The sequence below is a fragment of the Leucopleurus acutus genome (assembly GCF_964270905.1).
Source record: "Leucopleurus acutus genome assembly, chromosome: 5".
Lineage (NCBI taxonomy): Eukaryota > Metazoa > Chordata > Mammalia > Artiodactyla > Delphinidae > Leucopleurus > Leucopleurus acutus.
Window position 1 is genome coordinate 132064567 of NC_139147.1, and position 16868 is coordinate 132081434.

The 16868-nt window shown below is 42.1% G+C and overlaps 1 protein-coding gene across 1 annotated transcript in view; it reads left to right on the forward strand.

Annotated features, from left to right (window-relative positions):
* CPNE4 (copine 4) overlaps nucleotides 1-16868 on the forward strand; it is a gene marked incomplete at its 3' end in the record, with an annotated part of 591787 nt that overhangs the window by 404024 nt on the left and 170895 nt on the right. Inside the window, exon 4 of the mRNA XM_082839801.1 lies at nucleotides 15703-15774. Coding sequence (XP_082695927.1) covers nucleotides 15703-15774 — 72 coding nt within the window. The remainder of the gene's footprint in view (nucleotides 1-15702; nucleotides 15775-16868) is intronic.

Below are 16868 nucleotides of genomic sequence, written 5' to 3' on the forward strand. Positions count from 1 at the left end.
CACTTAGTATGATAATCTTTAGGTCCATCATCCATGTTGCTGCAAATGGCATTATTTCATTCTTTCTTACAGCTGAGTAGTATTCCATTTGTATATATGTACCACATCTTCTTTATCCATCCATCTCTCAATGGACATTTAGGTTGCTTCCATGTCTTGGCTATTGTAAATAGTGCTGCTATGAACATTTAGGTGCATGTATCTTTTCAAATTAGAGTTTTCTCCAGATATATACCCAGGAGTGTGATTGCAGGATCATATGGTAATTCTATTTTTAGGGGACCTCCATACAGTTCTCCATAGTGACTGCACCAATTTACATTCCCACCAACAGTGTAGGAGGGTTCCTTTTTCTCCACACCCTCTCCAGCATTTATTATTTGTGAACTTTTTGATGATGAGGCTGTGCTTTCTGTTAGGTTTTTGAGAAAGAACTTTGCAGATGCTGCAGGTAAAGCCTTGATTCCCACCTCACTGCCCACAGGGAGGAAGTTTTCCTTGGGTAATCCGATTCTGATCCTTTGTTATACTGTTTTGATTACAGAAGATACCCTGGAGAGCTTGGAGCACTAATAACGAATAAGTTAAGGAAACTTCACTGGAACTGCAAAGAGGTTCTGACATTCCTCCAAAGTCCAGAATCTCCAGTTCAAGCCTAATTTGAGAAAGAGAATATTTTTATTTTGAATTAAACTAATGAAGTTTAAAAGGAGAAAAAACAATAACTGCTTGGGTTACAAAATCATTCCCAAGAGTCTTGGTTTCAGATTCAAGGGCAAAATGAGGCCGAGTGTGAATTCATTAACTTTGTTTTGGATGGCAGGTGAGCCTTTGAGGCTCCTCTGTCCACCTGGGCAGGTCGGGCAAGGCCCAGAGTGAGCTGATTATAGTGCTCACCCACTCTTCCCTGGTGTCTGCCCACCAGGGGGCTGAGGTCAGCACACACTCCCAATGCAGTTATCAGCAACAAAGGAATGGAAATCCTCCAGACCTCTCTCCCCACAATGACACTCGAACCAGGAAAACTAATATTACAGTGAACTTGCAGACAGGGTTCCAGTGGAATATGAAAAGCTTGAAATGGGGAGAAAGACAAAAGTCCAGCTGAGTTCAGCCAGCACAGTGCAGGAGTCAGCTTTCGGTGCTCCCGGCCTCTGCTTAAATACTTCCAAGGAGGGGGAATTCATCTTTGCATGTGAGGTGCCCTCATAAGGATACCGTAACCTAGACTCCATTTGCCCCAGTTCACACGTGTTGTCATGGTTTAATTATTAACACTGTTCCCTTTCATTTTCAAGTGTCCTAATTAGGACAATATTTTTTACAGTCCCTTCATGATAATAAATCATTTTCATAGCTGACATTTACCAAGTGCTGATCATATGCCAGACATTTGTGAGCTTGGTGCTATCAATATCATCATCACAATTATCATCATCATCAACACCAGACCAAGATCCACACCTCCTAAGTGGCAGAGCCAAGATGCAACAACAGGCATTTGGATTCAGAGTCAGAGCACTAAGCTCTTCCTCCCTCACCCCCAGGCTGCACTATCTCTGGGATTCTGTTTCATATACCTAATAAGAAAAAGATCCATATCCCTTTACAAATCTCCCCCTACTGACTTTCTTATAAGTGCTCAGTTGAAGGGAGGAGACTGATATTTGGGGACCTTGTTGTATCCCAGGTACTGAGTTACCTGAGGCCAGTATCACCCCCACTTCTACAACCCTTTGCAGATTGGAAAAATTGGAGAGTAATTCTCCCTAAGTGCTATCACTGTAAACTGCTCAATGAGGTCAAGAAGGAAGTGACCTTTTCCACACGTTGATAAATTGACTCCTGTATCTTTCTCCCAGCTCAGGAAGACCTGTGACAGCCATCTGCAAATAGACACCTCATTTGTGAGTGTTTATCTGCAATACTCCTGGACCACAGAGTCTGAACAGCTTACAGTATTCAGGCCTCACCCTTCCATGGGCACGGACCTATTGCTTATGTACCAGTTAAGGATAACAATCAGATAAAAATAACTGACATGTACTCATTCATTTATTCATTCATTCAGTGAATAAACACATCAATGCCAGCAATGATAATAAAAAGCTAATATACATTTATTCACTCATTCAAATAAATATGTATGTACTCGTTCATTTATTGAGCACTTACTGTAAGCCAGACACTCTTCTAGACCCTGGGGCGTCAGCTGTGAAAAAAGGGGACAAAGCCCTGTTATCATGGAGCTTACCTGTTCCTACATAAAATAATGACAGTGATAGTCCTGTGAAGGAAAATCCCAATGGGGTAAGGGATAGAGTGATGGGAAGGGGGTAGGTGCTCATTTAGATAGGAGTGTCTGGGAGGCCCTTTATAAGCAGAGACCAGAAAAAAGTGTGGGCATGAGCCATGCAGAGAAATCCAGGAAAGCAGTCTAGGCAGAGGGCAGAGTGACTGCTCTTATATACTGCTAGACCTTATGCTGAAAACTGCACCAAACATCTCATTTCATTCTTACAGAACCCCTGAGGGGAAAGTACCATATTTCCACATTTCCTGCTAAGCACCTGAACCTTGAAGTGACTTGCTTAAGTGCAAGCCATTTTCAAGTCAGGGAGTTAAACCCAGGCCTCCCGACTCCCAGATGATGTCCCCACTGCAGCTCCTGGGCACTTCTGTGCCTTGGCCTGTGGGTAACAAGCACCAGCACTTTCAACACAAGATTTAGAGGACAACTAGGAAATGACCTCTATAAAGCCTGCCTCACCCATCCTATTCTGCATGTGGTTCTGACATTTTGTAACATTATTTTTGATTACAGAAGGACCTGAGAGGGCTTGGAGTGCTAATAATCAATAAGTTAAGAACCCTCATGGGCCCATGAGGATGGGAAGTTTAAATCTCTGTGTCCCAGAGTTCACTAATCAAGCCACAGGCAAGCAGGGATCCTTGACCTGGGCCCAGGCCTGGAGTAAGTGGGATAGGAAGGAGCACACCACAATCAGGTGAGTAGGTTCTAAGACAGTACAGGTGCAGAACAAGACAACAGCCCCAGTGGAAATGGGACCACTCAGCGGATATTGGGCTCTGACAACTGCTGGAGGTCTTTGAGAGGGGTCTTTGACCCCTCCCTCTGCTCTGCTGGAGGACCATGAGGCCCACATCCCAACATTGACAGATAGCTTTTAAATATTCTGGTGCATGTTATTCTAGATTTTTTTAATGTATGCATATACATACAGTTCTTTTTTAAAAAACAACCATCTGGTGACTTATACATGCTTTTTGTAACTTGCTTTTTTCACATAAAAAATATATCTTCCCATGTTAATGCAACCCTCTCCAACATGTATTTGTAGACTTTTTAATGATTGCCATTCTGACTGGTGTGAGTGATACCTCATTGTAGTTTTGATTTGCATTTCTCTAGTAATTAGTGATGTTGAGCATCTTTTCATGTACCTGTTAGCCATCTATATGTCTTCTTTGGAGAAATATCTATTTGTTTAGGTCTTCTGCCCATTTATTCTATTGGGTTGTTTAGAGTTTTGTTTTATTTTTTGATATTGAGCAGTATGAGCTGTTTGTATATTTTGGAAATTAATCCCTTGTTGCTTGCATCATTTGTAAATATTCTCTTCCATTCCATAGGTTGTCTTTTTGTTTTGTTTATGGTTTCTTTTTATTTTTAAACTTCTTTATATTGGAGCATAATTGCTTTACAATGGTGTGTTAGTTTCTGCTTTATAACAAGGTGAATCAGCTATACGTATACATATATCCCCATATCCCCTCCCTCTTGCATCTCCCTCCCATCCTACCTATCCCACCCCTCTAGGTGGTCACAAAGCACCAAGCTGATCTCCCTGTGCTATGCAGCTGCTTCCCACTAGCTATCTATTTTACATTTGGTAGTGTATATATGTCCATGTCACTCTCTCACTTCATCCCAGCTTACCCTTTCCCCTCCCCGTGTCCTCAAGTCCATTCTCTACGTCTGTGTCTTTATTCCTGTCCTGCCCCTAGGTTCTTCAGAACCTTTTTTTTTCTTTTTTTAAGATTCCATATATATGTGTTAGCATACAGTATTTCTTTTTCTGACTAACTTCACTTGTTTATGGTTTATTTTGCTGTGCAAAAGTTTTTAAGTTTAATTAGGTCCCATTTGTTTATTTTTACTTTTGTTTCCATTACTCTGGGAGATGGATTCAAAAAGTATTGCTGCGAGTTATGTCAACAAGTGTCCTGCCTATGTTTTCCTCTAGGAGTTGTGTTGTATCCTGTCTTACATTTAGATCTTTAGTCCACTTTGAGCTTATTTTTGTATATGGTGTTAGAGAATGTTCTAATTTCATTCTTTTACATGAAGCTGCCCAGTTTTCCCAGCACCACTTATTGAAGAAACTATCTTTTCTCCACTGTATATTTTCACCTCCCTTATTGTAGATTAATTGACCATAAGTGCATGGGTTTACCTCTGGGCTTTCTATCCTGTTCTATTGATCTATGTGTCAGTTTCCATGCCAGTACCATAGTGTTTTGATTACTGTAACTTTGTAGTATAGTCTGAAGTCAAGGAGAGTGATTTCTCAAGCTCCATTCTTTTTTCTCAAGATTGTTTTGGCTATTCAGTGTTTTTTGTGTTTCCATAAATATTTAAATTTTTTTCCAGTTCTGGGAAAAAATGTGATTGGTAATTTGATAGGAAATGCATGAAATGCATTGAATATAGATTACCTTGGGTAGTATAGTCATTTTAACAATATTGATTCTTCCAATCCAAGAACATGGTATATCTTTCCAACTGTGTCATGTTCAATTTCTTTCATCAGTGTCTTATAATTTCCAGAGTACAGGTCTTTTGCCCCCTTAGATAAGTTTATTCCTAGATATTTTCTTCTTTTTATGCAATGGTAAATGGGATTGTTTCCTTAATTTCTCTTTCTGATATTTCATTGTTAGTGTATGCCTTGCACTTTTAATATTCTTCCTTTTGATGCCTCTATCAGCACAGAGAAAAGAAGACAGCCCCTGCCCTGAATTGACTGCCCCCCACAGAGCATAGCCCCAGCCTGAGCATGGAGGACACAGCCTGTGATCCCTCAGGCCCTCACCCATGGGATGGAGGAGGCTGGGCCCCCACAGGGTGTGTTCAGAGGCTGCAGGTAGTGAGAAGACATTGCTGTGGTTCTCAGCCGGGGAAGGTTGCCTCACTCTCAGACCACTCCTTTCTTTCCTTCATATATTTCCTCCTCAGCTCCTGCCCTTCCATTTATCATCCACATGTTGGAGACTCCCAGCTCAGGCCTCTCTTCCATGCCCCAGATTCATGTATCCAACAGTATCTAGATACTGACTCCACTCGGATGACCACAGTCACCTCAGACTCAACAACCCCACATCAAACTCACCATGTCTTCTTGCTCTCCCTGCCCACAGCCTCCATCTGCCCCATTCAGGGAATGACAGCTCTGTCCTCCCAGATGCAGAGACCCAAAACCGAGGAGCCTTCCCTTGCACCACTCACTCACTCCCTCTGCTCCACAGCCCACCCATCAGCCTTTCCCAAAGCCCCATCAACTCAGTGTCTTAAATATCTTTACTCTCTACCTCTCTTTCCACTCCACTGCCAGAACCCCAGTCCAAGCCAATCAGTGACTATAATCATCTCTTTGTGGGAATTGATTAGATAGGAGAGAAGAGAAGAGGAAGGAGCATTTCATAAGCATCTCTGTGGGCCTGATGCTGGGATTTTGTTGCTACTCATTATGCAAAAGATAAACCAGTGGGGTGGATAGTATCATCACCATTTCAGAGAAGACAAAACTGAGGCTTGGAGAGGTTACCCTGCCTGGTCCTACATGATGCTCAGCATTTGGACCCTCATGTGTGACCTTTTTCTTTTCATTAATTTATTTATTTTAATTTTTTAATTGAAACATAGTTGATTAAGACTGTTGTATTAGCTTCAGTTATACAGCAAAGTGATTCATTATGTATCTATTCTTTTTCAGATTCTTTCCCCTTATAGATTATTGCAAGATATTGAATATAGTTCCCTGTGCTATACAGTAGGACTTTGTTGGTTATCTATTTTATATATAGTAGTGTGTATATGTTAATCTCAAACTCCTAATTTATCCCTCCCCTCCCTTTCCCCTTCGGTAACCATAAGTTTTTAAAAAAATTTATTTGGCTGTGTCAGGTCTTAGTTGTGGCACACGGGATCTTCATTGCGGCATGTGGGATCTTTCATTGAGGCGAGCGGGCTCTTCGTTGCAATGCGTGGGCTTCTCTCTAGTTGTGGCATGCAGGTTCCAGAGCACATGGGCTTAGTTGCCCCGTGGCACGTGGGATCTTAGTTCCCAAACCAGGGGTCAAATCTGCATCCCCTACATTGGAAGGCAGATTCTTAACCACTGGACCACCAGGGAAGTCTCCCATAAGTTTGTTTTTTATGTCTGTAAGTCTATTTCTGTTTTGTAAATAAGTTCATTTGTATCAGTTTTTTAGATTCCACATATAAGTGATGTCATATGGTATTTGTCTCTCTCTGTCTGACTTGCTTCAGTTAGTATGATAATCTCTAGGTCCCTCCATGTTGCTGCAAATTACATTATTTCATTTTTTTCATGGCTAAGTGATATTCCATTATTTACACACACACACACACACACCACGTCTTCTTTATCATCATGTGTGGCTCTTACTTTACTTTATGTAGCAAGAGTGAATCTAGGGGACCAGTTAAGTGGCCCCTGCAGTGGTCTGAGGGAGAGGGAATGACCCTCTGAGGTCAGCTCCCGCAGGGCGAGGAGTGAGTGTGAATCACTGCATACATCTGGCAGAGTTTAGCACAGGATCAAGTCCAGCCTCTGTCATTTATGGGAGGCAGCAGAGAGGGGATGGATTCTGGGCTGGACTGACTGGGTTCAAATCTCAACTCTGTTACTTCCTGGCTGTGGAACCTTGAGAAAGTCACCTAGCTTCTCTGTAGTGGACCTAATGGTGGCCCCCCAAAATATGTCTACATCCTCAGCCCCACAATCTGTGAATGTGACCTTATTTGGACAAAAAGTCTCTGCAGATCTAATTAAGGATCTCAAGATGAAGAGCTCATCCTGGATTATCCAGGTGGGGTAAATCCAGCGACAACTGTCCTTATAAAGGAACCACAGAGGAGGGACGCAGACAGGAGAGGGTCTTGTGAAGGAGGTGGAGTGATGCGGCCACAGGCCAGGGGACAGTGGCAGGCACCAGACACTGAAGAGACTAGATATGGAAATCACCCTTAGAGCCTCCAGAGGGAGCACGACCCCCACAGATGCCTTGATTTCAAACTCTGCCCTCCGCAGCCATGAAAGAATATGGTTCTGTTGTTTTATGTAAATTTGTGGTAATTTGTTATGGCAGCCCTAGCAAACCAATACACTCTCTATACTTCATTTTCTTATCTGTAAATGGGCATAATACTTACTCCATAGGGCTGTCATGAGAATTAAATTAATTAGTACACACAAGGCACTTCAGAGCAGTAGCTGGCACACAGTAAGTGCTCTTCCTGCAGTAGTATCATGACTCTTCAGTAGCTTTATTACCTTAGTTATCTTTGAGCTTCTGGTCTCTTCACCTGTTAACAACCTAGTTAACCTAATCTAACAACCTGAAAGCTGGAATTTGCATACTTCGCTTAAAAATGGTCAGGGGCTTTCTCCCATCCTCCTCTATCCTGTGGACTATTAGTGTTTGGTTGCCAGCCTCACTGAAGACGAGTCACAGCCTGCCAAGGCAATGGTTGAAAAGCTGCCTTGTGCCCTTGACCTGACACAGTGCCCTACCCTAGGCAGCAGCTGCTTGGAGACGCAGCTCTTTCTCTTTCTCCTGATCGCCATGTGGTACAGCTTAACTGAGTGTGGGGAGGTAGCCTCTGGACCAGGTCATTTGTGATGAGGAGGCAAAGGTGCATAATTAATACACAGGCAGTCCGTAAATCTCTCTCCGAAACTCTTTCCGTCCCTTACTAATGAAGTCAGAGAAAGGGTAAAAGTCTGTAATTACACTTGAAGTAATTAGAACCCTGCTTAATAGAAATCTCAAGACAGGAAGCCCAAGGAAGCAGATTACCCATCACTCCTGTCACTTGGAATCATTCTCTCTAGGCTGGTCCTTCTGTAGGTCTCCACTGGGAAGCTGAGGACCAGACTGAGTTTACATAAAACATACGTACACACGTGTGTCACCATTCTCTCCCCCGAATGGCTGAAAAAGCTTCTTAGCTCCTACAGCTTTACCTTTAATGAAAGTCTAAATTAGCAGAACAGATTCATCTTAAAGCCCTTTTCTAGAAATCCTTTAAATCTGATCATACTGTACTGAAATTGTCAAAGTGCAATTCTTACTTTTTAGCTCAGTGCTTCTCACTTTTAATGTACATGCAGGTCACCTGGGAACCTCATCAAAATGCAGATTCTGATTCAGCAGGTCTGCGGTGGGCCCTGAAAGCCTGCATTTCTAGCAACCCAGGCCATGCTGCTGCTGCTGCTGCTGCTGCTGCTGCTGCTGCAGGGAACCAGCTAGGATGAGGAGGGGAGGACACGCGTGAGGGCAGAAGGAATAGTTCTCCATCCCACAGGTGACTTCACATCCCTCCTACCACAGCAACCATTCCAAACTTCTAATGAAGATCTTAAAAATGAATAAATTTGCCAATTGAGGGGAGAAGGTATGAGTCATCCTAGGCAAAGGGAACAGCATAAGAAAAAGCATAGCTCTTAAAGGCTATTTTTTAATGATGTTTAAAACCATTTTAAGGCTTCCCTTTATTGGTAGTGCACACAAGATGCCGAGGTTCTCAGCGGTTATCCTGTGCTCAGATAGGATTGTGGCTCCTTTCGGTCAGTGGTGGAAGCAAGATATGACCAGGAGAAAGAGGAAGAGTGTCAAGGCCAGGGTCTTCAGGTATATTTATCTTGAGAGGGTCTGACTTCTATCAGGTGAAGTAATATTGCCCAGCAGTCTTGGGAGGGAAATGGGAAGGTAGGGGTTTCCCTAAAATCAGTCATCGCTGAAGCCATCATGACATCTTTTCCTGGAACTTTGAACCTGGGCTAAGTCAGCCTATTAGTTTCCTGTGTTTACTGTTACAAATTATCACAAACTTGGTGGCTTGAAACAACACAGATTTATTCTCTCATAGTTCTGGGGGCAGAAGTCTGAAATCAAGGTGTCAGCAGGGCCGTGCTCCCTCTGGAGGCTCTAGGGGAGAATCCATTCCTTGTCATGTCAAACATCTTCAAGTATTTCTCTGCTCTGTCTTCATATTTTCATCCTTTCTGAGTGTATGTCATAAATTATATCTCCCTCTGATTCCCTCTTATAAGGACACTTGAGATTACATTTAGGGTCTACCCAAATAATCCAGGATAAATTACCTATTTTAAGATCCTTAAATTAATTATACTGTGAAGACTGGGGTTTTTTTGCCATATAAGGTAATACACACAGATTTCAGCGATTTAGGGTATGGATATATTTAGGGAGTCATTTTTTACCTACCATAGCCAACGTTGCTAAAGTACCTAGTGTGAATCAGAGGACAACATGGCCAAGAACCTGGTCTCTGGGGATAAATTAAAAGTCTTCTTTTCTGTCCCTCATATTCAGCCTGCTCCTCATACTCATATATCCCCTTGTACCTACTATTCCTTCTCCTCTTTGACTACTCAGTTATCATCCATGAGCCTTCAGGTCAGGGGCAGTTTCTTCAGAAATGCCTTACCTGACGTCCTGGATCTGGTGAGCCCCCCTCTCACGGCATGACATTACTTCTCCTTGCAGAGTTGGAATTTGACATGGGTTTTATGTGACTACATCTGGAAGAGCAATTGTGTGCCTGTCTTTGTGCCATCATTTTATTCTCAATACCCAGCACATAATAGATGCTCAATAAATATGATACTCAGTGAAGGAATGAATCCTGGCTTCAACTCTTATAAGCTATGTGTATTAACCTGTTAGGGCTGCCATAACAAAATATCACACACTAGTGTCTTAAACAATGGCAATTTTATCATAGTTCTGGAAGCTGGAATTCCAAGATCAAGGTGACAGCGGGGTTAGTTTGTGGTGAGACCTCTCCTGCTGGCTTGTAGACAGCTACCTTCTCATGGTGTCCTCACATACCCTTTCCCTGGTGTACATATTGCAGAGAGAGAGAGAGAGAGACTTCTGATGGATCTTCCTTTTTTTATAAGAATACTAGTCCTGTTGGATTAGGGTCCCACCCTTATGACTTCATTTAACCTCAGTTATCTCCATTATAGACCCTGTCTCCAAATACAGTCACATTGTGGGTCAGAGCTTCAAGATATGAAGGGGAGGAGGGGTGGGAAGGTTCACAATTCAGTCCATAATGCTATGTGACCTTAGATAAACTCAATTTCTCAAAGCCTTGCTTCCCTCATCCCAGTTGCTTGGGGCAAGAGAGAATTTTGCTCATTAAATGACAGTAAATGAGATAATATATGTGAAATGCTCAATGCATTATCTGACACAGAGTTGAATTTTGGTAGTGTCGCCCAGAAGCAGACAAGGATTGGAAAGTAGATTATTTGGAAAGTGAAGGAAACACTAGAAAAGGAGTGGAGAAGTGGCAGGAAAGGGGGAGTGGCCAATAAAGCAAAGGCTCTGATGTCTAAGGATTCACCACTGGGAGTAACTGGAGCTCCATCCACTGGGAAAACTCAGCTTCTGTGCAGAACAAACACCGCAGAGTTACCCCCATCCCTGGGCTAAAGGAGCTGGGAGATTTCTGTGCCAAAGCCCATCGGTTGGTTGACTCCACTCCCAAGGGTGTTAATCCCCCCCACTTTCAGCTTACTGTTCCTGTGGACAGTGGGCACAGACTCCAGAAGAACCTGTAGGCAAAGAGATGCCAATGCTGGCTGTTGGGAGCCCACAAGAGTCAGGCCTGAGAGGACCTGGACCTGTCCCCCTCTGTTGCTACAGGAGTCATCAGGAGCCCTTGGTTGTACCCTGTAGTGATGGGAGTAGTAATTGCTAGTTTTCAGAACACCAGGGATTCTCCTTGACAAAAGGTTCTGGGGTCAAAAAAGTATAAAGAATGCTCCTTCCATGGCTGTGCTCAGGGTGATTCACAACTAAAGCTCTGTTAATATCCTGCAGTTAAAGATGTCAAACTTTTTCTAATCGTGTGATTTCCAGACTTATCTACACAAAGACTTTTTCATACAATATTTACTTACCTTTTAATAAACGAAAGTTCTCTGACACATGCTTTGGGCATTATCAATTCTGGCTAACAGAGGTATGAATGTCAAGTATTGTAATTATGTTTTCACCTGTCCACCACTGTTATCTCAGAACAGTGCCTGGCACAGAAAAGATGTTCAATAAATGTTTGTTTTTGCAATAGAGTCTTAAAGCAATTTCCAGAAATAATCTGAAGATATTTTCAGTAAAAGAGATCTCGTGAAGGACGAATGTCTAGTTCCCAAAATGACTGTTTTGAAAGTCTTTGTAAGCAAGTCCAGATGAACAAACACTTGTTGAAATATTGATCAAAATGTTTTTTATTCTCCTGGTTTTGTTCCCATTTATCTAAATGAAACAGTGGACTTCCCTGAAAATGAGGATCCCTACTGTTAGAATACCGCCCACTTCACAGGGAGAGAAGCACTTCCTCCCCAGATCCATGTGTGAATGCAGATCAGGGACTTGATGGTGCTAATGTCCCTCTGATTGGACTTTGCTAATAAGAGTGTTTCCTCCCCCTATATTTCATCCTTCCGTTGAAGTCTAAGGGTTGCAACTGTGACCCCACTGTAGGGTGAGAAGAATCAAATAAGAGGACTTCTGACAAGTGCATCCCCTTTAGCCCAGTGTTAAATGCTGCCTATTTGTTGGCCTCAGTATCAGCTGGGACAAGTGTAAGTCCTTGTCACTCTAAACCCCTCATCCTCTGACATGACCTAAGGCTGTTTTTGAGTATGTTGCAGTTGCTTCAGCTGCAACAAAGCCTGTGTGAGAAGGGAATTGGCAACAAATAGACCTTTCTCTATAGATCGCTGCTTCAGCTGGGCATCCTACTATTTTTGCTCGAAGTCCTAAGAATGGCAATGCCAATGGCAACTCATTATCAATCATTATTACAATGAAAGGTTTGAAACCTTGATTATTACTCATTCTTTGGAGCTGAGTTGGAGGCCTGGGGCTGTAGAATGTTTGTTTGAATGCCTGCTTGATTAGCCACTTATTTACCCATATGACCATTTCTTAAGAAGGAATATTTCCTGGGAAATTGCTTGTCTTTCTAGCATTTGTAAAAGGCAGGAGGTGGTATGTGGTAGCATTCTCTTCAGACCCTACAAATGGAAACGTTGGCATTTCTAAAAAAGAGTGAGAAAGACCTGGTACCATCCTTGGTCTTCCTTGAAGAAAGAGAATGTGGATCTTGGAAGACACAGTCTGTAATGACAGTCTACCAATACCTGGTAACCCAATGCATGGATCATCTCAGGGCTGACAAGGTTGTTGGGGTCACTTGGAGTTATTGGGGTAGGTAACCAATGTGGATGAAACGCAGCAACAGTGGACCAAAGTATTTCTGAGACCAGATTTATTTGGGAACAGGGTATAATGTTCCCAAATAAATCTGTTACCTTTCTTTAGAGAGATACTGACCTGGCTACTGCTTATCAGTGACCCTTGTTTTGTCATCTATTCATGTGTCTTCCCTTCCACTCCCCACTGAAAAACCCCTGGAGAGAAACCACAAAGTCTTCTAATGTCCTTTTGCTGTTTGTCTTCTGTGTTTCCTGTGTTTTGGTTTATCTCAAGTTAAAAAATAATGTCTACTTTATTCTAGGAAATGGTAGCTTTTCTAGAACAAGTGACAATCTGAGAATTGGGGGGGTGGGATAATGATTTTGCCAATAGGACTAAAAGCACTGGAACATTCTTAATGAGTAGGGTGGGAAAGGTGAGTTCAGAATTCAGAATTAACTATGGAAAGGAAAGCCAATTCCTTTATCATCTGAATTTTTTCATGTCATTTTATTGATAGTCAACTATAAATAAAAAACCTATGTTCTTAATCATTATGCTACACTGCACTTAATCAAAGCCAGTGTCTCCAGATTAGTTCATTCTTAAGCTTTAACTTGATTATTTCTTTACCATCTTCTCCATGATTACACATTGAGACTTAAGCACTAACATGAGATCTAGGGCTTAAAAGCAAACACATGTAGTACAAATCCAGCTGTGCACATTTTCTGAACCTGTTTTAGGAGTTCACTTACCAGTCATAATGTAACTGGAGATCAGTTTCTGGAGTCAGACCTATGTTCAAATCCCAGGCACACTCCCTCCTAGCTCTATGGCCTTAGGACAGTTACTTAAACTCCCTGTGTCTAACTTTGCTCCTCTATAAAAGGAAATTAATAATACCAAATTTGTGGGGCTGTAAAGTTAGCAACAAAATAACCACTAAGACAAAAAACTTACTGAATTTCTCCTTCCCCTCAGGGTCTATTCTCTCTCCCCCACTATATAGCCAAACTCATTGAAAGAATTTTCTTCTTGTCCATTTTCTTCCTCTGTCTCTCCTCTTCAACCTACTCCAGTCTGTTTTCTGCCCCAGACTTTGTTCTTTGCCTTCCAATTTAATGTCCCCTTCTTGTGACTCTTAACTCACTGAAGGGCATAACTCTCTGATCCAGTGATACTTTAGGATGCCTCCCACTCTCTCTGTATTCAATCCATTTCCAAATTCTGACTATTTTACACCTAACTATCTCATAAATCCAGTCTTTTCTCTCCATCTCCATAGCCACTATTACCTCTCACCTGTACTGCTGCCACAGATTCATAAGTGGTCCACTCTCAGTCACCCCATTCATCGTCCCCATCATGGCCAGTGCATGTTTCCTTTGTGACAAGTTATATTTGTTTGACCATTTGGTTTATTACTATCTCCCCCACTAAAATGTAAGCTCCATGAGGTCAGCTATTGCATCTGACTATGCTTACCACTCTATTCTTAGTGCCTAGCACCAAGTCTGTTATATTTTGGGGACTAGATAATTATTTTTGGAATGAATAAGGCATCTCCCACATGATCTGTATACTTACATGGGAGTTCCCATTGCTCTCATTGATGTCATCAACATCATCATCATCACCTGGTGATTCTTTATAGACGCACTCCTTCTTCAGATGACAGCCGACTGAACATTAGTATCTTTAATCTGCTTGGCCTAGGGAAGGTCTCTGAACTTTTTGCATTTGATATTAGCACACTCCTAATATTTTTATTGCTCTAACACAGAGACAAAATATATAAGGATTTTAGAGAATGGGTTTATGTCCCCACTCTTCACAGTGATCTCCTTCCCTTTCTTATGTGTACTTTTACCGATTGCTGCATTAAAAATTACTGCAAAAGTTGAAAGCTTAAAAACAAACACTTATTATCTCACAACTTCTGTGTGTCAGGGGTTGGGGCAGCATGGCTGGGTCCTCTGGACCAGGGTCTCTCACAAGGCTGCTGTCGAGGTGCAGTTATCTCAAGGCTCACCTTGTGGGAGGACCTGCTCCAGGCTGTTGTGCGGCTGCTGGCTAGCCTCTGGTTCTCACTGGCTGTTGAGTGGGGACATCAATTCCTGGCCATGTGGGCTGCTCCTACAGGGCTGTTCACAACCTAGCAGCCTGCTTCCCCCAGAGCAAAGGCTCTAAGAGAGAGAATGAGAGATGATGAGCAAGAAGGAAGTCAGTGATTTTGGAACCTAATCCCTGAAGTGATATCCCATCACTTTTGTAGTATTCTGTTCATTGAAAGCAAATCACTGGATCCACCCAACACTCAAGGGGAGGGAATTACACAATGGCAAGAACACCAGGAAGCGGGGATCACTGGGGCCATCCAGATAGAAGCTGCCGCCCCACAGCAGAGGACTATGCTCTCCCTCTGCCGAGAGCAGAGCACGGCTTTCACTTTAGTCTTTTAAGCCTTGTCTCCTTTGGGAATCATGGGGAATCATGGGGTGCAGGCCCATCAGGGCCTCACTGCCTTGCCACCTTTCCCTTTCAGAAAAGAAAACAAGAGGGGATGGGGCAGGTTCTGCTGAGAATAGCTCCCAGTGGAGAGGACCCCAGTTACTCCTTTTGGCTTGTCTGAGCATCAGTCTCCTCATGACTTACTTTATTGCTTCCTATTGAATATAGTAAAAATAGAACTCTAGACGTTATCGATACAGGAAGTGTATATTTAGACCTTGAGTTTCCTTCCTCCCTTCACTCCATCCTCCACTCTGCACAGAGGTTTTAGTGCTAATTTGAGATCATTCTGAAACTTCATCTCCTTTATGTTAATGTACATATCCAACATGTTTTGTCTAATTTTAATATAAATGTCTCAGCAATGATTAAGCCACCTCCATTAGTACTGAATTATCTGTAATCCCTTACACACTCACACTTACAGCACAAGCCATAAGAGGAAAGAAGGGAATGACCTGTATTTAGGAGAGGTTTGTCGAAGAAACTTGGAAAATAAATGAACATTGATGTCATAATTTCAAGGAGAGCTGTAAGTGCAAAATTTTGTAAGGGAAATACTAAAGAGTATACCTGCAAGTATATGACTAGTATCTCCACCTTGTGTTTCCTTTTGTACAGATTGTTTCCCAGAGAAAGCTGTCCAAATCCTTGTTGAAGCACGGGAACACGGCAGGGAAATCCTCCATCACGGTGAGCCCTCCCTAAGCAGCCACCTGCTCAGGCGCCCAAAATGGAACTGGCTGGTCCGACCCAGCCACGTGAGAAGCTGACCCTCTGGATGTTGGGAGTTGAACCCACAACTGCTCAACTGTCCCAGTTGCCCTTTCTTTTTTCCATCTTTCTCCTTCCTGACAATACAATTTTGACCTTTCCATTGTACGAAAAAGGATTTGAAAGTGAGGCCATTCACTTCAACTAAGCACTTCTGTAATTAAATGTAGGTTTTAGCAGGGGACAAAGATGGAGTTATTGAGCACAGTAAGAATACAGAATTGCCTGGAGTTTTCAAATTATCAGAGCTACCTATCCCCTCCAGCCCCCTGCCAAAAAAAAGCTACCTGTCCCTGTTTCTCAGTTTCTTGAGAAAAAAAAATGCTCTAATATCATTTAGTCCAAGGTTTGGTCTGTTGCCTAAGGATTAGAGAGCCCAGCATTTAACTCTCCTCTCTAATATAATAGTTTGGAACTGCACTGTTCTATTTGGTAGCAATGTGATTATTTGAACTTAAAATTAAATAAAAGCAAATAGTCATTCCTTCCACTATCCATGTATCAAGTGCTCAGTAGTTCCATGTGGCTGGCCACTGCTATATTGAACAGTGCAGATTACAGAACATTTCTGTCATTGCAGAGTGTTCTATAAGGCAATACTGGAAGTATTTATAAATAAAATATTAAATGTTCAAAGTATTTGAAACTTTGGCATCTTGTATTAGCACCCTTAAGAAAGATAGTCTAACCATTTAGCTGTGTGGACAAAAAATAATAGTAATAGGTAGAAAAAAGTACCAGGAGAATCTGAATTGATTGCAAGGCAGATTGTCTCGGGAGGAAAACCTCCTAAGTTCCTCTGAACATTCCTTTTTAACTAGAAAGTGACTGATTCATTTTTTAAAAATTTAAGCCATTTTTTAAAGGAAAAATTCAAAAATATTTTATTTCCACTGGTGAAAGTTAGGACCATTCTCACAAGCACTTAGCAGAGTTTGTTGGCTTGAATATTAAATTTTAAAATGACACAGTCATGTCAGAGCTTAATTTTGACTGCCATGTTCAATCATGAA